Consider the following 21430-nt stretch of genomic DNA (forward strand, 5'->3'; position numbering starts at 1 on the left):
TATTGACATTTTTTTATCGTCAGCCATGAGGCTTAATACAGCATTATGCTAATTATAACCATGCGATGATCAATAACTACTGTTGAACATATCGAATTCTCTAACAATTTGACTACTTAGATTCGCAGGTGCACCATATACTACACAAATCATAATTTTAACAGATGACGTGTCATTTTAATCAAGATGACGTCGACAATTTACACGTCACTCAGTTTTAAAGACCAAAACCAACCCTGGTTAATAAAATTGGAGTTATAGAGTGAAAAGAGATTAATCTAGTGATCGAATGTGGTGGTGACCTTTGACCTCACAATAATCCTGTAGGTTTACACTTCAGTCAGGTGAATGAAATATTATATACAAACTGTAACAGAACAGCAGTCCAACGCATTTCACGTACATTTTGCTGCAAAACAGAAACAACACATATATAGTAACAAACAATCAGCACAGATTCTAATTTTAAATGTGCGAGATGTTCGCAAATCGCTCAACAAGCAATAAAACTGCAGAAAAAAATTATTTGAAGCCCACACGAGATTATTTCTTAAAATCATAACTATGAATCTAGCATTATTTATCTTAATTGAGAACCATAACCGACTGACGTCAGAATAGTTGCTCTCAAACGACCAGTGTGAGCTCAAATCTATTGCAAATCTATTGCAGCCTGATTTAGCCCGCAAGAGCAAATAAAATCATTAGGGGGCTTCATAGGACGTCATTAGAGGTTAATAAATACCACTATAACCACTAATAAAAAGCAAAGTGAAGAAAATACACCAATTTCATTGATGCACTTTTTATTTGACTTTAGTAGAGAACTATCGTCACTTGAAATTCAGCGGCTGACACTTGTGAATGAGAGAAAATTAGATCACTCAAAACGAAAAATCAAGTGCAAAAAAGTCACTCGAAAATTCAAAATGTTGAAGCACAATTTTGCATAAAGAAAGACCAACGCGTTTACTACGTTCGAGAGAATTTAAAAAGTTAAATGTAGCAGCCCTTATTTCATTGATTTCCCTTATTGGCTTAAAAAAACATAGCCAGCGGATTGCCGGAACAGCTGCGAAGGAAGACTCGAGTGTCGTATAATAGAGATAGAAACAAATACAGATCTAAATTGAAAAAATCGACGCAGCTCAAAAAGCTAGATAAAAAGCATTCAGCGATATTTTAATAACGCTTGTAAACATTTATTCCGCAGGAGCCTTTTGTTAGGGACCTTTACTGCACATATAAGTTCCTTTGACCTTAAACTATTTCAAATTAAACTTAAGTTTTAAAGCGCCAGAAGTCATTTTCTAGTGAGGAGAGTCATGTATGATCAAAATCTAATCACGCATATGATCTTGAAACCATTGCTAGAGGGAGAATGAGAAATGATGTCATGCACGCAAACACCGTTAGCGAGAGGAAGAAAACATTGAGAAAAATTGACTTTTTCAGCTTTGATGTGCGAACAAATTTAAAACGAAAAAGAGCGTCAGACGAAGAAACGAAAAACATAGCGGGACAAGTCCTGACGTACAATTCAAAGAATTTTTATTGACTGAACAAAAAAATAGACCTAGAACGGCATATGAGTGAATTGGGAAAACCATTTCTCAAAAAAAATCAGATAAAAAACAAAAAAAAAACAAAATTAATGTCAAAATGCCGCTAGCGAGAACAAAAAAACCACTAGCGAGAAATATAAATTTGATTCTGACAAAAAACTAGGCCTAGAACGGACTATGAATCGATTGGGAACATCACTTGAAAAAAAATTCAATCCAAAAAATTGATAAAAAAACAGTAAAACTTAAAATTAAATTGCCGCATGTGAACAAAAAAATCACTACCGAGAAAGCAAACTTTTCTCACTCTTCCAATTTTTAACTAACGACCGACAAAAAAGACGAAAACGATAAAAATCGTTAGCAAAAAAACCGCATTAAAATGACCAATTGCTACTAACTTACTAACTTCAAATTAAGTTCATTTTAATCACACTACCCACTGAAATGGCATTCTAAAAGAGATGTACTTACGGTCGACGACAACGCCTCAAAATATTAGGTGTACAGCAGCAATTTGGAAAAATAACCACATCCAATATTACTATGAGCATTCTAATCAACAAAGCCTGCAACTTGCCAGAAAACACCGGCATTTGACGCACAACGGGAGCGAGATAGAAATTGACGCAATTTTTTTCTAAGAGTCAAAAAAAGTCCCGATTTGCTGTCCAAACTGCTGGATTCTAAAGTGGAACTTAATTCAGCTTCTAAACTAAAAATTTTAAAGCCTAACACTAATTCATCAATCGATTTAGTGATCGTTGATAACCTTATGCACTATGATTTAATGACCGGCCTCCATCGATTTATCCCGTTTTTGATTTTGCTCATTGACCCTATTTTGACAATGGCCCTTTTCACTTCATTGTGTAACTCAATGCGAGAAAAAAAATTAAAAACCATTCAGTTAAAACAGTGAGCAACTCATGATTCAAACGTGATTTGAAACGAAAAACGTAATCAGAAGGTAACGCGAACTTAAAAAATTATAGCGTCCTGAATTACAATCCAAAGAAGATTTAACTAATGACCTGAATATCAACATTGTTCCCGCAACATGAAATTTTGTCAGTCAACATAGCATACGACTTCGAATGTTGAATAAAAAAATCCAAAGATAATTTTAAAAATATTTAGCCAAAAACCAAGGCTGTAAAAACACCGACAACAGTTCAAATTATCATTGACACTATAGATCTTTAGATTAATTACAAAACTGAAGAACAATCAATGACAAACACTGTAAAAGAAGCGCAAAAATCAGATGTTTTTTTTTCAAAATCAGGGACCTCAACATAAAAATCAAATAACTATATAACAAAAATCAGTAACCGCGCAAAACATACAAAAACAAAGTGAAAAAATTTCCTAAATTTCATTAGCGCCAAAATGGAAAAAGCCCAGCAAGACACGAAAGGATTCAAAAGTTTACTAAAACCTTTTTGAAGTGGTCATCAAAAACAATAGCTAAAAGGGAGGGCGATCTGGGGGGGGGGGGGGGGGGGGGAGGCCGATCGGGGGGTGGGGGGACTAAATTCACCAAGGAGGGCTTCAAATGACGTCATTAGAGGTTATTATATACCACTAAAAACTCTAAAAAAATTGAATTAAAAACATATCCTGCAAACTGCCGGAAAATAGCCGCCGTTGACCCGCTTGACGCACATTGAGATTAAAACAGAAAAAGAAAACAATTAAGAGAGAAATTGAAGATTTTTTCAAGTATCAAAGTTTTTACCGGTGAGTGAATTCTGCATATTCGGTGAAAAAATTTAAAATCTATTCAGTTAATACAGCAAGTGAAGAAACTCAGCAATCAAGTGTGAAAATCATGACTTATGTAAAACGAAAAACGTGATCAAAAGGTAAAGCAAATTTTTAAAAAAGGAGACCGCCAAAATAATAGCCGTTGAGAGGCTGACGGCGGGTATTAAAAAGATACAAATAACAACATAGCTGGCAGATTCCCAGAAAATAGCCGCAATAGATTCGTAGATCTGCAGTCTCGAAAAAAAAGCAGACCAAAAAAGAACTTTTTTCATTAAAGGATGAGATGTCCTTTTTTGATTAAAAATCTGTATAAGTTATTTCTGCCTCTATTAGCCGCTCTCAAATAACCTTCAATTAGAGTGACGCACATTCACTTGACCTGATCTCTTTGGATTAAAGTCAATTTCAAAGCTAGGAAATCATTTTTGAGAGTGAGGTGAGTCAAGTGTGACCAAAAATTTAATCACGCAAATGAAAAAAAACTCGCTGCACTAAGAATAAAAATTACGTCAAGCACGCAATTCAGCTAAAATTACATGAACGAATGATCAAAAAGCAGATTTGAAGCGGCTGTGACCTATGGTCATAACATAAATCTTGACGAAAAAAAAACCGAGAAGCAAATAATAGCCCCAGCTACCGCTGTGCGGCTATTAAAAACAATTTAGGCGCTTTTCATTTGACTTTTTGAAACCAAATGCCGCCAATTGGGTTCAGCCATCTCAAATGTTGACTGAGAGAGAAATTTAGATTGCTCAAAACGCAAACAGAAGGCTTAAAAGTCACTCGAAAAGTCAAAACAGTCGAGGCGAAAATTCTGCATAAAAAAGACCAACATGTTTCCAAAAACTGCTTCAGTATTCGTTCGAGAGTAATTAAAAATTATGCTGCACTAGAAAGCCCAAATGAACTGTTGATACTAAGCGACATGATCAAAAGAAATGCAACAAAAATGGGAAGAACTCAAAACTAAACAAAATTTTTCAAAACGAAATTCAAAGTCATGAAAACAGCGGGTATGATTCTAAGAGACCAAGCCGATTCATTTAAGTCCCAATATCAACCCCAAAAGACGTCTCCTTAATCAATTATTGATAAGACAAAATACACAAAATACAGGCAGAAATAAAAAATTCCAAATATTTTTTTGAAAACGTATAGCGAAAACAAAGATAGGCTCAATTAGAACGCATGCATAAAATTTTATAAGGAAACAAGAGAAAAAACGCCAAAAAAACATACCCCGCAGATTGCCGGAAAATAGCCGCCGTTGATTCCAATACGCATGATTGGGATTGAAATAGACGATATTGAAAAAAAAAAATTTTGTACAAAAGATTTTTTAAGTCCGATTTATTTTGATGGCATTTCGTAGTTGAACATAACGTACTTCTGTTTCTTAGAGAGAGGCTACAGGGGCTACTATCAATACCAATAAGCATTAGAGATGGTAACTAAGACTTATAGAAACGACGTTCAAATAGCGGGCATCTAAAATTGGGCTTTATGTGTTTATCCCGTTACTGTTTCTGACTTCAATTTTTTATACTGACTCTGTTCATTTTGAATTGCTTTGCTGAGCAACTGATGTTCAAATTCACTTTTAGCAGAATGAGAGAAGAGAGAAACTAGCCTAGAGAAGTCAAAAAGATTTCACGCAAAATGCTGAAAAAGCGGCAAAATGGTAAAGCGAAAAAAAGTTCGACGAAGTAAAAAAAAATAGGAGCGCTATAATAGCCGGCTGAAAAGATGAGGGCGGCTATTAAAAAACTTCGTTGCCCAGTAATGATCGTTGAACACAGAAAAGGAGAAAAATATTCAAAAATTTTGAGAACAATCGCAAATTTTAACAAAATCTTGCTACAATTCAGAATATTAAAATCTTTTCGTTGTCTCAATTAAAACAACTTCATTGTCTGAACAGACTATCCAGTATGCCTATTTCAAGCTTTAAATAGTTTCACTGGCCCATAAAGATCCATAAACGTGGAATGTGATAATAAATTTCAGAAAAACTAAAATAAATTTTATCAAAAAATTGCTAAAGCTGGAGTCATTCAAATACTGATAACCATTCCATTAACTCCAGAAATTATGCGATAGGATGACATTACCCTAGGACCCCGGAGCCGGAAAAATGATCAAAAAATAAAAAAATTCAAAATATTGCAAATACTTTTAAAAATGGCTCTAATATTAGAATATTGAAAAACATTCCATTACATCTAGAAGCTATGCAGTAACCTATAATCAAACCCTAGAGGAGGTTCCTCGGCTTTTGAGGCTGGAGAAACTTAAAAATCGACAAAAATTTTCAAAAAACTAGAAAATGAACATTTTATAAAAAAAAAGCTGGCAGATTGAAAAAACAGTAAAAAAGACAGACCAAAAAAATTCGTCTTTTTCATTGAAGGCCGATATGTTATATTTTGATCAAAAATTTGTATAAGTTTTTGCTGCCTCTATTAGATGCTCTCAAAGAGTCTTCATTTAGAGCAACATACACTCATTTGACCTTATCTCTTTGAATTAAAGTCAACTTCAAAGTAAGGAAGTCATTTTTGCGAGTGAGGTAAGTCAAGTGTGACCAAAAATTTAATCACGAGAATGGGCAAAAAACTTGCTCCACTAAGAGCGAAAAATGACGTCAAACACGCACTTCAGTTGAAATTGCATGAGCGAATGAACAAAAAGCAGATTTGAAGTGATTGTGACGTCATATGGTCGTAACAAAAATGGGTCGGAACTTCAGTCGGGGGGGGGGGGGGGGGGGAGGAGGGAGGAGGGGGAGCCTAAATGGGACAAAGCAGTTCAATAGTGGGCTTCAAATAACATTAGAGGTTAAGATATACCGCTATTAAGATTTAAAGTGAAAAAAAGGCACCAGTTTCGGCGCACTTTTCATTTGACTTTTAGTATTAATTTGCCGCCAATGGAGTTCAGCTGCTTGAAATTGTGATTGAGAGAGAATTTTAGATCACGCGAAACGCAAAAAGTCAAGGGCGTAAAAGTCAATTGAAAAGTCAAAACCGTCAAGCAAAAATTTTGCATAAAGAGACAAACACGTTTACAATAATTGCTATGAATTTCGAGTAATTAAAAACGACAGCGGACTAATACAAACCAAAGCTTTGGATTGTAAAAATGAGAAAGCCTAATGAGGCTAATGAGGCTGACGGTGGCTATTAATAATCCAGTACTCAACCATATTTCACGCAAGATTTTTTTACAATCTCAGAATTTTTCACTAATACTATTCAACCATACACTGTTCTTACTGTTTTACAATGATTTCCCAGACGCAGCATATTAGATATGGACTTATCATGGACTATAATAGCCTGAAATACAAATCACCACCTCCAATTTAAGCATTCCGTTTTGCGAAACTAAAAAATAACGTTCAAAGCCACCAAAGCTGCTCTAACAACAACAAGCGCCAGTTATAATCACATTAAAGAACTAACTACAAGACATAGCACACAAAAGTACAAAATAACAGAAATGTACCTGTCAAGGTGTGATATGGTGACAATTTCTCCTCCCACAAAGTAGTTCAACCTGTTCACATTGTTGGTGTAGATGAAACAATCTCCCACCCAGATTCCAGTTTTCACTACCTAAAATTGAAAACCAACTCAGCTAAATATTCCTACTGCATACTACAAAAGACCCACGTAACATCTCATTTTTGATTTTCTAAATTAAGAACATAACCGACTAACGTCGGGCGAATTGCTATCAAACGACTGGCGAGCGGTGGGCTTAGGGATGCATCAGGTAGGTGGGTGTGAGTGGAGTTGGGGGGGGGGGGGGGTGGGTTGTGGTGTGGGTGGGTGGGGGTTCAAGCGACTGTGACTGTGGGGGTGGGGTCAAGCAGCCAAAATGAATAGTAGTAGCAACAGATGACAGACGTTATAGAGCTCCCATTCTGATTGGCTTATCTCTATTGGAAAATGTAAACGAAAAATAACATGATCTCGGGTAATTCCTATGCTTTCATGTCTAACAATAGAGGTCTAACTTACCTCGCTGATTTCTCCGACGACATCAAATGCCTCTTCGATTCCATCTTCAGCAATGGCAGCCTTGTTCTCCAAGGCCTTGGTCACTGCCTCCGGGGAGTACTTGAGGATGAAGTATGACTCATCAGTCGCGATGCACACCATCTCACCAGAGTCACTCCAGATGATCTGCAATCACAAAATATGTGAATGCCCAGCGTTAACTTCATTTAAGCAATGTAATTCGCCATATTTGCTAATTGATTTGCGTAAAACGCCATGTTTTAACTGCTAGCCATAAAAATGAAATTAAAGTCGGAAAGTTGAAAAACGGATGTAATGTCGTGTTTTGATGTGACCTGAAACAAAACATGGGAAACCAGCACATGAACATGAAAACAAGGTAAAACGACTGTATACGACCAAGGATAAGCTAGCGTCCAGTTCAAAACAAGTAAAGGTCAGTAGTCAAGACCACTACACTGATGAATATTCGATTTCACTTGAAACATCTTGAATACGAGTACAACAATTTTGTTGCAAGACCTGACACAAGTTTATTTTCAAGTCAAGTTACAACAAACTGATCATTCCAAAAAAAAACTCTTACAGCTGATATAAAAGAACATAGTCGGCAGATTGCCGGAATAGCTGCGAACAAGATAAAAACAGATCTAACTTGAAAAAAATCGACGTCGCTGAAAAATGTTTAAAAACAATACCGAGGCCTCTGAAAAACCGCAGAAAAAAATAAATAGTCAAAATTTTACAAAAGCATTTCCAGCAAATTCTTAGTGCTGCATTCTGTTAAATGAAAACAATTGCAAAATGGAAACAATTGCAAACCAAAGAAATGACAAAAATCTAAGAAGCTGAAATTGTTTAAAAAATTTTAACAACTGAAAAAAGCAAAACGAATAAAATTAAAGGTGCCAGGGAAATGCTAGATCCTAGAATGTAGAATATAGACGCAATGTAAGATAGAGAAAAAAAGGAGTACTTCTCGATTCTTGAAAATTAAGAAAACAAATTTAAGAAAAGAAAAAAACATTTCAAAATTAGTATTCTAGACTTTGAATAAGCCAAGAGCCATCCTCCTGTACTTATTTTTTTAAAAAGTAGAAACAATTCAAAGATCGGAAACGTTGAAATATTTTTGAAAAAAAGGTCAACAATTTTTTAAATTTATGAAATTTTTTTTACTGTTTTTCAAAAAAAAATAACGCCAAAAAAGAATTGAATTATTGATAAAAACAAAAACTAAAATCAATGATTTTGCAAAAAAGACTTTCTAGTAAATTAAGCTAAAAGAAAAACCAAAAGAAAAACTGCAAAAAAGCTAGCAAAATCTGATTAGCATGTGCACAACTTCATAAATTACTTCGCGGCAGAAAGGGTCATCAAGTATATAAATTATCAATGTGAAGCTGTCATATGAACTGATTGTTGAAAAAAGACGGCTGAAAGAACCAAAAATAAAATTCATAGAAAAAGCCAAAAATCAACTAAGAAATTAAGAAATGTGCTCATTTTGAACCTGAAAAGCATTATTAGGCTCTGCAAAACACAGTGGCATCAATTTCCGAGGGCTCCATTTCAATACGACGTCGAAAAAAATTATTTCCACAAAAACAAAATTACAAAGTGTTTACATTTGATGAGAGCAAATTCTGCATATTCATTAGATTCTCAAATTACAGTTAATTCAGCTTCAAAACTGAAGGCTAATAAGCATAATACTAACGCCAGCTAGCAATGGCTTTAATGAGATTTGATAACCTAATGCATTATGATTTAATGACCGGGCTTTATATCTTTATCTTTTCTTTTGATTTTCCTCTTTTGACTTGGACCGTATTCACTTTACATTACGTAATTCAATACGTGAAAGAATTTAAAATCAATGCACTTGAAACAGTGAGTGAAGTAAGTCAGAAGTCGAGCGTGAAAATTGTGACTCATGTAACGAAAAACGGGATCAAAAAGTAAAAAGAATTTTAAAAAAAGGAGAGCGCCCAAATTATAGCCGTTGAGATGCTGACGGCTGCTATTAAAAAAACAGAAACCGCGCGTAAACGAAAAATGTGCTCGCTCGACAATTTTTTTTTCTCACATACATATCTCGCTCTGTTTCAAAAGAAGGCATGAACAAAAGAACCACTCTCTCTTATCTCTGCTCTTCAAATTTGTAAACTGAAACAACTTTTTCAAACTTTATTCCTTCCCTGAACTTTTGGTTTCCTTGCTCGCTCACTTCTCAAAAAAAAACAGAAAACCATACAAAGACGCTCCACCATTACTCTACCAAGAGCACCGCAAAATAGCTCCGCTCAGCTCATAGCTTTGCAGCTATAAATACTTCTCAAGAAAAAAATTTCTCTTGAACAAAATACTTTTCAACTTGAAACTTGCTGAAATATTCGATTCCACCTTTGGCTTCTTTAATTTGGGTTAAAAAATCCCCATTCAACAACTTTTACTGAAAATTCTTCCGTTAAATTTATGCCTCGGCTGAAAGTCTATTTGCCCGAAATGGTAAAAATCATTGTCTATCATGGCACCAAGTATTTGAAAAGAGCACGTACCGATTTGGGCATGATTTCGATCCTCCTGATGAGAGTGTTGTCGTCCCAGTCATAGAAGGCCAATCCGTGAGTAGATCTCACGCCCAGCAAGTTACCACCAAATATTCCTGCAAAATTATCAACATGTTACCTGATAGCATTCAATTTGAAGGTATCTTATCCAAATTAACCACGCTAGACTGACTGAACTCTCACTTGTTTTCATTCCAAAAAATATTTTACAAAACTGCCTAATATTAAAGCGTATTAACTTTTATTCTGTACCCAACTAATTGTTCTCAATTATAAGACTATAAATGACTAATAGTAGTCTACAGCAGTTCCTGATCTCAAAATATGATCCTCCTGGCCTCTAAAATTTGATTTTGATTTAATTGCAAAGTTGATTGATGCTGATTGACGTCAAAATACTACTATTTGCGTTATGCAGTAAAAATTCCTTAGAGCAGAAAAACATTGACAGCTGTTGAAATATTGCATACAACACGTACCGTCAACCCCCAGTTCCGGCTTCAGGGATGATTTCTCCTTGAAGTTTTTGAATATTTTTACAGTTGTCTGCTCCCTCACAGCGTAGATGGCTGAGTCACTGGACCAGACGAACTCAAGGCCGGATCCGAAGGCTTTGTTCCTCAGAGCCATTGCTGTGTAGATGCTGAACTCACCATCACCACACACAGCCACGAATCTAATAAAAAAGTCACGATTAGAAATAGTCATGTTCGTTCTTCCAACTTCTTTCGAGGCCAAAAAAATGATTCAGCTGTTGTCATTCAACAAAAATTGAAATATAATTCAAAACATAACACGTGCGTAGGTAAATGGGCCCAATATTTCTCTAACCAAGCGTGAGTAACCTGAGCCTGATTTGGGAATAAAACTTAGTTTAAAATACTGCAACTAGATTAAATGTTGTTTAAAAAACTTTTCGAGCCAATTAAATAAACAAGCCACGCAAAGAAAAACGCATTCATAAATGCTCTCAAACAACTGGCGAGGCTTTAAGTCAACATTGTTAAGATCAAAAACGATTAGGCAAAAAATAACTTAAAGAACATAACGACCACAAAAATGACTCCCAGACTCGGCCAATTAAACTCTAGAAAGAAGATAGCCAGAAGATATAAAACATAGCCGACAGATCGCCGGACAACAGCCGCGAAATAGACTGCTAGGACCCGTTGTTCAAGAAACAACCAGGCTCAAAGACTACAAAAGTGAAATTCAAAATGACCTTCTGATCTGACCCTCTATCCTTACTTTTAGAACGAAACCGCATGTCTCACGCAATATAGCTTTGAAAATATCTAATTTTGGTAATCTCTATTGAATTTGAATTTCAAAATTTAGATTTAGTAACTGATTCATTTCAATAAGTATGTATGGTCAAAGTGTAGTCACGCAAATGACCTAAATACTCTCGCAGAAGAGTGACAAATGAAGTAACGCACACAAATGCGTCAACAGAAAGGAACCTTCCCCTTTTTTAACAGCAAACAAATATAAAACAAAAAATAGCATCGGACAAAAGAAAAACCAAGAGTACCGCAAACAAGCTGCGCTCAGCTTCACTGCTATAATAAACCAACAAAAGGAAGAAACAGCTTAGCATAACTGCAAAAAAAAATTCAAAGGTAAAAGATTTTGAGACCATCAACTTTCCAATTCCTAAAAGTAGCAACAAAAAACCGAGTATATTACTTGTCACATAAAATTGTCCCAGGCAAAAAAAGAAGTCTCCTGAAAACTTCAAGAAACGAGGAATGGTTTGTTTATGCGACATTAAAGACACAAAACACATTGCATGGAAAAAGCAGCAGTGTCAATTTCGGTCTCCTAAATATACAAACTCAATTTTTAATTTCCGTCAAAGAAAACCTAAGGTCTGGTCTTGAAGTAGACAAGGAGGATCGGTAATGTGCGTACGCACATAATGTTCCGACCCCGCTCATTCACATTCTTGGTTTAATTGCACCAAATGATGAAGAGATAGAAAAACTTTCAAAAACATACAAATCGTTCAATAAACCACTAATTGAATAACATAATGCCACGTTATGGGGCCGATGAAAATGGTTGCTAATAGGACTACTAGAAAAGACAATAACAAAACTCAAATAACAAACATTAATAACGACGACAACTCGATGTCTATTTTAAAAAAAATCAATCAAACCCGCATCAAATAAAACCAAAACAAAACAAAATACCCTAAACTTCATTAGAAAAGATATTGAACCTGTCCTCAATCGACAGGATAACAGGTCGACAAAAAAGCGGAAAAAGGTGCCACGATCAAAAATACGTCTTTTTGAAAAACAATTAATTTCAAACTTATTATCATTAGATATTAAATGAAATCACTTAAACGCTCATTTATATTTCCATCGGAAGCAATTGAGACCCGTCATAATCCAGTGTACGTCATACGACTACAATAAGAAGGACAATTACCGCAAAAATTAAAAAGCTCAATTCAAAGTTGCCCGAAAATGGCAAAGAAGCCGTTAAAACTGTAAAGTTGTCACTAAGACCAAAAATTCTCAATTGCGCAATATGTCAAAACTAATCGGAACTGATATTAATGTTTTAATTTGAAAAAAAAAACAAAAATCCTTTAAAACTTACCAATATATGAAAATCTCAAACAATTCATGAAAACTCGTAGTAACAATAATAACATAGCCGAGGAACAAATGGTTGAAATTAAAACTGGTATTAAGATTAAATTATAGCTCACTGGAAACGGGTTGTGGCTGTCTTCAGAGACTAAACTACGAATTAACTGCAAATGTTTTCGAAAACAAATGTTTCCAAAAGTCATAACAGACATAAGATTGCAACAAAAAGAGATAGATTAAGTTGCAACACCTGACGAAGATTGGTCCTGCTATTAATGAAAATAAGTCACGAGACTATAAAAGAACACTAAAAACAGGCAGAAGCCAAAATTTCAAACAATTTTACGACACCACAGCGTTCAAGGCACTATGTTTATAAGATGTTATCTGCAAGAACTGTAAATCATCTTTTGCTTCTCATCTGAACATCAACGGATCTTTCTTATAAAAAGACTACGGAGAAGTCACAAAAGAAACCCAAAAATAGAAAAAAAGTCTCAGAAATTTTTATATGGAATTAAATGGTTGAAGCCATCAGTCAGGACATATAACTAACAGAGAAAAAAAGGTTTGAAACAACAAAAATATTTGAGAGTTCTTATCAGTGAGATTGAGTTACCTGGTGAAGAAAATGACAGCAAAAAAGGTGACAGTTGAAACAATTTTTTCTAAACGTAAAATTAAAAGTCATTAAAACAAAAAGCTATAAACTGAAATCTTTAAATAGGTTCAGTTATACGTCCAGGGTAATCATCATTGAGATAAATCAAAATCAGATATGTCATACAACAACAAAAACAAACATTTGCAAAATTTAAAATTTACTAAATTTTGCTAGAGAACAGTGTCTCAGCCAAAGTCCATAAAATTTTACGAAAACAGTTGGTCAGAGCCATAAAAACCACGAACTAAAAAACCATAACATCTGTTTTTGGGGCTCATTTTTTTAAAAGTATTAATTAAAAGGAAGTGGGCAAAAAACATATTTGGTCCCATTTTTGACGAAAATCTGAATTTTGAAATATTTAGCAACATAGCTGGCAGATTGTCAGAAAATAGCCGTCATAGCTTTGTAGATCTGCAGTTTCAAAAAGACTTTAAAAGGAAAAGACCAAAAAAATTCTTTTAATTAAATGCTCAGATGTTTCAATTTGATTACGAGTCTGCAAACTTATTGCTGCTTCTAATATTTGCTCTGTAATAACCTTTAATTAGAGTGACACGCACTCACTTGATCTTTTCTCTCTGAATTAAAGTAACGAAAAGTCCATTTTAGAGTAAGGAAGTCAATTTTGAGGGAGATAAGTCACGTGTGACCAAAACTTCATCACGTCACTGAAAACAACGCGCTCCACTAAGAGTGAAAAATGACGCCAAGCACGCAATCCAGTTTAAATTGCATGAACGAAAGAACAAAAAGCAGATTTGAATTGGTTGTGACGTCATATGGTCGTAACAAAAATCTTGACGAAATAAAAAAAACCAAGAGAAGGCCAATAATAGCTCCAGCTATCGCTGTGCGGCTGTTAATAAATTCTAGCAAACAAAACTCCGATCCAACGATTCAGCAACCTTCTTCTATCCTTAAAAATAAAATCAATCCTACAGCCTTCAACAATTTTAACATACTTTAGCAAAATTGACGAAAATTTGGTCGAAAATACGGAAAATGTGAATAAAACAACGGAATATCGTCTCCTATTCACAAAATTTTACACGTCGATAACTCCCTATAAGAAGCTAAATCAAAAAATTATTTTAAATTCCATATTCTACGCCGGACAGGCTTTCTAATTATACCACTCACAACTCTCTACGACGATCATATCGATCGGCCAAAATTGACTGAAAAAACCCATTTGAGTATATAGTTCCTCCCCGCAGTCGGAACAAGTACTAACTAAAGTACTATTGTTCCAACCATCGATGCAACAGATATGAATCAAAAGCTCCTGCTGCAAACACTGTTTCAAACTTCTTAAAATAAACAGTCATGAAAATTTTACACCTTTTCGTTTTCCATTCAGTCATAACGCTAGTATGTTCGTTAAAACATGCAATACCTGCTATTAGAAAGCTTTCAGCAAAAATCAGAAAAGCTTTTTGAGAATTCTCCTCAAGAAGTTCAAGCAGTTAAAATTGTCGAGTTCTAAATAGCCAAAAAAAATTAGGAAAAAAATTTTCGCTTCTCATTCAAACAAAGCTGAGTATCCATAGAAATACTACCCAACAAAATGGGAGGGGCTGGTTTCAAAAACCGAAATTTTGTTCAAACCAAACTCTGGCTCCACTTTGAAAGCAGAATGAAAAGTTCATGCTTTAAAACTACTCGCTTTTTCGCTCCCTTTACTACTCTGACGTGACTAAAATCACCACTCTAATTTCACCTCTAACTGACGATGAAAGGTTGACAACTGATCAAATCCGCAGATTTTAATGAGTTCAATCAAACACTCCCGAAATAGTGATATTGATGATTACTTCATTTTTAATAACCGCAAAGAGATAGCGTGGCTATTATGGGTCCCATTGTATTTTTTTACAAAGAATTTGGATTGTATTGGGGCGCTGATTTTCAAATCTGAAAATCAGCGCCCCAATACAATCCAAATTCTTTGTGAAAAAAAAACACGATGAGACCCATAATAGCCACGCTATCTCTTTGCGGTTATTAAAAATGAAGTAATCATCAATATCACTATTTCGGGAGTGTTTGATTGAACTCAGTAAAATCTGCAGACACATAGAAGTAAAGTCAGTTGTCCAAGCTAGAGTTTTTAACAGCGATAGCCTATGAAATTCAAAATATCGCGTTTCAAAATTTCGTTTGTACATACAGAGCACCAAACAATGCCAGCTAGCGATTGCTTCTCGGATTTGCTGTTATTTCTGTTAGTTCAAAACCTTTTTCAAAATACTTTCATACGACCGCTGCAATCTACTATATGCGCACCCTCCTGAAACTCTATTCTGACTTGACTCTTATTACATATCTAGTATCCTGAATTTTTATCCTAATTTAGCACCTTCAAATTTGATTGGCAGGTTACAGTGTGAAAAAGAGATGAGAATAAATAAACTTCACATACTAAGTTATAATTTTAAATTTTTGTTCGAAAAAGTTCAAGAAATGGAAGAAAATTCAAGGTTTTCGTTTGAAATAGACACCTTTCCATAGCTTAATTTGATAATTGCACCAAATAAAATCTACAATCATGATCAATAGTAGCATCGTTGATGCATTAAATCGATGGTCGCAAACAATGACAATTATACTTATTTATCTACACATGTGCGGTATCCTGCTGTTTATCTTAGACCATTCACCGCGACTGTATTAAACGAATATGAACAACAGACATTACTTTGCCGCGAATTAATTTCATTAAATCAATATCTTTCAATATTATAAGAAGCTAAAATTTTATATCAAAGTTGCAAGCAGCTGATTAAATTTATAACTTCAAAAAGTTGTGGCTTTTGATCATTATTAAAAAGAACCGCCGGTGAGCAAATAGCGCCAAGTTTACATGTGCTAATGCTAATATAGTGAGTTCTTCCTAGGAATTACTGAAGATAACCGGTTATAACAGTTATTTCAATTATTAAATTGTACTAACTAATAGTAATAGTGGTGTGTTCGAAATATTAGCCGACGTAAAAATTAGCCGAAGAAGTTAAAAGTGGAAAATTCGAAGAGTTAATTCTGAGATAATTGCTGTAAGCAAGCATAAACCGGACGCCCAATGATCTAACTCGCAGATCTCGGATCTTTTCTGCTAGCGCCCCCCCCCCCCGCGCCTTATATAGCCGTTAAATTTGCACCCCCCAAAATCTAAGTTTCCGCGAATTGTGAGAGCGATATTTGCATTTCATTGAAACAAGAGTGTCTAGGTAGATTAAAGGCACTTTTAGAATAGTTTCCTTAAGAAGTTTTAAAAAATCAAGCCCTTATTGTAGCCGATAACACCAAAAATGATCCAATACAGAAATTTTTATTGATGCTTACGTTATATGCAACAAATTTTGGTTGAATACGTAACACTTTCAAACCATAGCTGTGCTAGCTTTTAGTAAATGCATATTGCTCATATATGTTCACGTATAAGATTACTTAGCTTTAACAATATGTTTACACATTTATAAATGGGGGTGCCTAACTAAGCGGGGGGGGGGGGGAGCTAGCAGAAAAGACCCTGACTCGCTTACACAAAATTAACCCAAATTAACGCACTTGGCATACCTCAGCGGCCTATGAGACTTGTAATAGTACTTCATAATATCACTTGTAGTTATTTACTCATACTGATGTTAACGCTGATTAAACAAAAAAACACCTTCTTAACATAGCCGGCAGATTGCCGGAATAGCTGCGAAAGAATAGACTTGTGTGTCATATAATACAGATAGAAACAGATACATATCTAAATTGAAAAAACCGACGCCGCTCAAAAAGCTATGTAAAAAACATTCAGCGATAAATTAATAAAGCTTGTTGAAAATCGTTCCACAGAAGCCTTTCATTAGGGACCTTAACTGCACATATGAGTTCCTTTGACCTTAAACTAATTCAAATTAAACTTAAGTTTTAAAGTGCCAAAGTTATTTTATTGAGTGAGGTAAGTCACGTATGATCAAAGTCTAATCACGCAAATGCCTTTCATACTTTTTCTAGAGACAGTGAGAAATGACGTCACGCGCACAAACGCTGTTAGTGAGAGGAAGAAGTCATTCTGAAAATTTGACTTTTTCAGCTTTGATGTGTGAACAAATGTAAAACGAAAAAGAGCGTCAGACGACGAAACAAAAAACATAGCAGGACAAGTCCTGACGTACAATTCAAAGAATTTTCATTGACTAAACAGAAAACTAGACCTAGAACGGACTATGAATGGTTTGGAAAAACCACTTAGAAAAAAATCCAATCGAAAAAATAAAAAAAACAGTAAAAAACAAAGTGAAATTGCCGCATGTGAACAAAAAACCACTAGCGAGAAAGCGAATTTTTGTTCAAACACTGTTTTCTCACTCTACTACAAAATTAGAGCAAAAAAAAATTCACGCCGCAAAACTACTCGATTTTTCGCTCCACCTCCTGTTTCGGCGTGACCAAAATCACTACTCCAATTTGACTTCAAAAATCATGAAACTGTGTGAACAGATCTTAAAAAAAAAGACAGCGCCCCAATACAATTCAAATTCTTTGAATTGTAAAAAACCAAGAGCACCGCAATATAGCTTCGCTCAGCTTACAGCTTCGCAGCTATAAACACGTCGAATTGCGTAACATTGGATTTCGAGAACAATAGCTATTCAAGGACCAGGAAACAACTCCAATACAGGACGGGCCAAAAAGTGGGAAGCACTAACCTTCCGTTAGGACTATGCTTGATGATCTGAGGATAGACCTCAGAGCTTCCCATGTCCTTCACTGCCAATGGCACCTTCTCACCATCTTTCAACTCAATGTCCACAACTGCGTTCAAATTGGCCTGTTGGATCTCTGAGTGTTTGGCCCAGATGATCTTGCCACTCGAATCCATACTCATTGCTGGCTCGTCTCTTCCCAGTCGGATCATAATGGATCCTTCGTCGTAACCAATTGCAACATGGTTTGAGTTCTTCGCACATGCAATGGACCACACCTGCGAAGCAAGATTCCATTAAAACGTCAGCAGTTGTCTTTGATCATTCCACTAAACTACTATCAAATATTCCAAAAACAGATAGAGCTGCTTCGTCTGTCATATCAATAGCCTTAGAGACAACTACGGGCACATGGTCAACGTCTGCAGAGATGTTAGTTTAGTACCATTAAAAACACAAAAAATAAAGATCATAGCAGCAACATTTGTATGAATCACTCGCACTTGTAATATAATTCGAATACAGTTTGCGACTAATTTGAAACAACAAAAACCACAAACGACAAAAAGTAAGATCCGTGAGATATTTTAACCCAAGTATATTCAACCCCATGAGTATCAAAAATTCAGCCCATTTAGTCCGTTGCAAGGCTTGGAGTTTCAGGGGGCCAAAGTTCATATTTAAAACTCAGCGTTAATATGTTCATTTGCATGTCTGGAGCTTCTCAAACATTAGCCCGCATAGCGACTTTATGAGAAGCCCGCAAACATTAGCCCGTATTGCGACTTTGAATTGTTTCTGACTTTACAGGAACAATTCAATTAATCAAAAAATTAATCAATTAATCGATTCAATTAATCAAAATCCCATATTTCAAGGCATTGAGGCTTTTAGTAATGATTTTACCTACCCGTTCCATGCCATAGTTAAGCGTGGTTTCCAGTCTGTACGTATTGGCATGCCACAGTCGTAGGGTTCCGTCCTCAGACCCAGTCAGAATAATGGGCAAATGGGGATGAAATTTGACAGCCGAGATGTTGTGAGCATGTCCATCTAATGTTTGCACGCACGACTTGTTCTAAACATTTCTATAGTGACACCAATTTAAATCACGACAATTTATGGATTGTTGCAGTATCAGTAACAAAACAGAACACTCATCGTTAAGCACGTTGAAAACAATGAGGCGTTCGCACATAATGTTCCCACCCCCCTCATCCACATTTTTGGCTTAATTGTCCATCATATGACGAAAAGATAGAAAACTTCCAACAATTCAAATATTGTTCAAAAATGATTGGTGTATAAAAAACGGCTTCTACCTCAAATCACTTGGTGAAGTAAATTATGCCACATTAGAGGACCGATGAGACCCGCCATTATTAAGAATACCAGAAAATAAAAACAACAACATTTATTTACATCCAAAATTCAATGTCCATTTTTTTAATAATAAACAAAAACTAAGTAAAATTAGCGTCAAATAGGACCTAAAAAATTAACTTGTATTCCACTAGAAAAGACATGGGACCAGTCCCTAATGGGACTCGGTAACAGAGAGACAAGAAAAAGTGAAAAACATAGGCGGCAAATTGCCGGAAAATACCCGCAGTCGACGCGCTTGATGCACATTGGGATTGAAACAGAAAAGAAGAGAAAAATTGCCCAATTTTTTTTTTAAAAATTTTCAGTGTTAAAAAGTGTTCTAAGTTGGGGTGCAGTTTCAGTTAGATTCTTAAACTATACTTCATTCAGCTTCTAAACTGAAAGCTATGAAGCTTAAAATTGATGTCAGCTAGCAGTCGCTCTAATGAACTTTGATAACCTAATGCACAAAGACATAATGACCGAGCTTTATCGGTTTATCCAGTTTCTTATGATTTTGCTCTTTTGACTTTGACCGCATTCACTACATTGCGTAATTCAATGCATGAAAGATTCAATTTAAAATCCATTCAGTTGAAACAGTGAGTGAAACAGTAAGTCATGCGTGTAAATTGTGACTTAAGTAAAACAAATAAACGTGATTAAAAGGGAAAAAAAGAGCGTCAAAATATTAGCCGTTGAGAGGGTGACGGCGGCTATTAATAATACGTTTAGATTTCTTGAAAACAAATAATTTTAAATAATGAAAACCATACACATCAAGTGAAAGCTTTAAATAGGTCTATGTTCATTCATACCTCAATATGAAGACATTGACACCTGTCATTAATCAAAAATGTCGTACGTCTAGAAAAACAAAAAACAAATACGGACGATAGACGAAGACTCAATTAAATTTTATGAGAAAACGTGTCAAAACCATAAAACCACAATCTAATGCGCAAAACGATTCAATGATTTGCGCTTTGTTTGAACACCAAAAGTGATATGTGACCTCTGAACACTGACAATAGGTAACAAAAAGACAAGGATTGCAAAAGGGCAAAGTTACAAGATACATTTGTGATAGGCGATACAAATTTAGGTAATTATTATTGATAGGCAATTCGTATGTCAGGCCTAAATTTCAGTACAAAATACAGTTTTCAAAAACAATTAATTTCAGTCATAAAAACGTTAGCTAACAACTGTACACATTCAATCCGTTGATTTGATTTTTCGAAGAAAGCCATTGTCATCTCTCAATATTCAGAATATGCCACACGTCTACCAAAAGGACAAAGTGATTTCAAATCTTTGCGAAAAACCTGTTTTCGAAGCCGTTAAAACAATAAGCAATTCACTAAAAACAATAGATAAATTCAATTATTCCTCTCCTCCACACCAAAAATGTGATAGGCGACCTGTTTATAAAGAGACTACGTAACAAGTAGAACAGCAACAGAAAAAATACATCTATTTTAAAACATTTGATTTCAGTCATATAAAACTTTACATATCAATTGAAATCAGTTCATACATATCATTGTTCATCCAAAACTTAACAGGAAATTTCCATATGACAGCAAAAAGAACAACAAGACAATTAAAAAAATTACAGTAATTTCTGCTAGAAGACGGTGTTAAAGCCGATAAAATGTTTAATTGTGCCTTCTTTTTCAGTTTCAATAAAGTGATATTCTGACCTGTAAAAAATGCGACCAGACAAGAAAAATACTCGAAGATGGGAAGTGCGAAATTTGAAACTTGTTTGCAAAAATCTGTAATATCGAAGCCGAAAAGCCAATATTAAAAACCAATCAATATTAAAAATTTTAATCCATTAGAAAGACGACGCCACCTGTGAATCGAGAGAAAAAAAACTTGCAAGGCTCAATACTACAATGTCCAATTTTAAAAAAGTAACGACCACAAGCTTTCGATCAAAAAAACTAGATAGCTTTCCTTGAAATTCTTAGGGAGCCAATTGGTCCTGTCATTAGTAAGCCTTGGTTTGAGTTGTTATGTAATTAACGAAAAGGTCAAAAAACGCATAATTAAAAAAATACAGCGATTGATTACAATTATTTTTGGACTCTAAAAAGAACGATTAAATAAAAACTAGCCTTGCTAATGCTGTTCGTCTATTA

At 35.1% G+C, this 21430-nt stretch overlaps 1 protein-coding gene across 1 annotated transcript in view; it reads right to left on the reverse strand.

The window, feature by feature from the left end:
- Positions 1-21430, reverse strand: part of LOC142339626 (coatomer subunit beta'-like) — a 263545-nt gene that overhangs the window by 24319 nt on the left and 217796 nt on the right. The window contains exons 8-13 of the mRNA XM_075389806.1: positions 18826-18993; positions 17919-18193; positions 10419-10615; positions 9928-10034; positions 7367-7531; positions 6849-6958 (exon numbers count right to left, since the gene is read on the reverse strand). Of these exons, the coding sequence (XP_075245921.1) occupies positions 6849-6958; positions 7367-7531; positions 9928-10034; positions 10419-10615; positions 17919-18193; positions 18826-18993 (1022 nt within the window). The remainder of the gene's footprint in view (positions 1-6848; positions 6959-7366; positions 7532-9927; positions 10035-10418; positions 10616-17918; positions 18194-18825; positions 18994-21430) is intronic.

This window comes from Convolutriloba macropyga, chromosome 5 (genome assembly GCF_964194025.1).
Source record: "Convolutriloba macropyga chromosome 5, txConMacr16.3, whole genome shotgun sequence".
Taxonomy (NCBI): Eukaryota; Metazoa; Xenacoelomorpha; order Acoela; family Convolutidae; genus Convolutriloba; species Convolutriloba macropyga.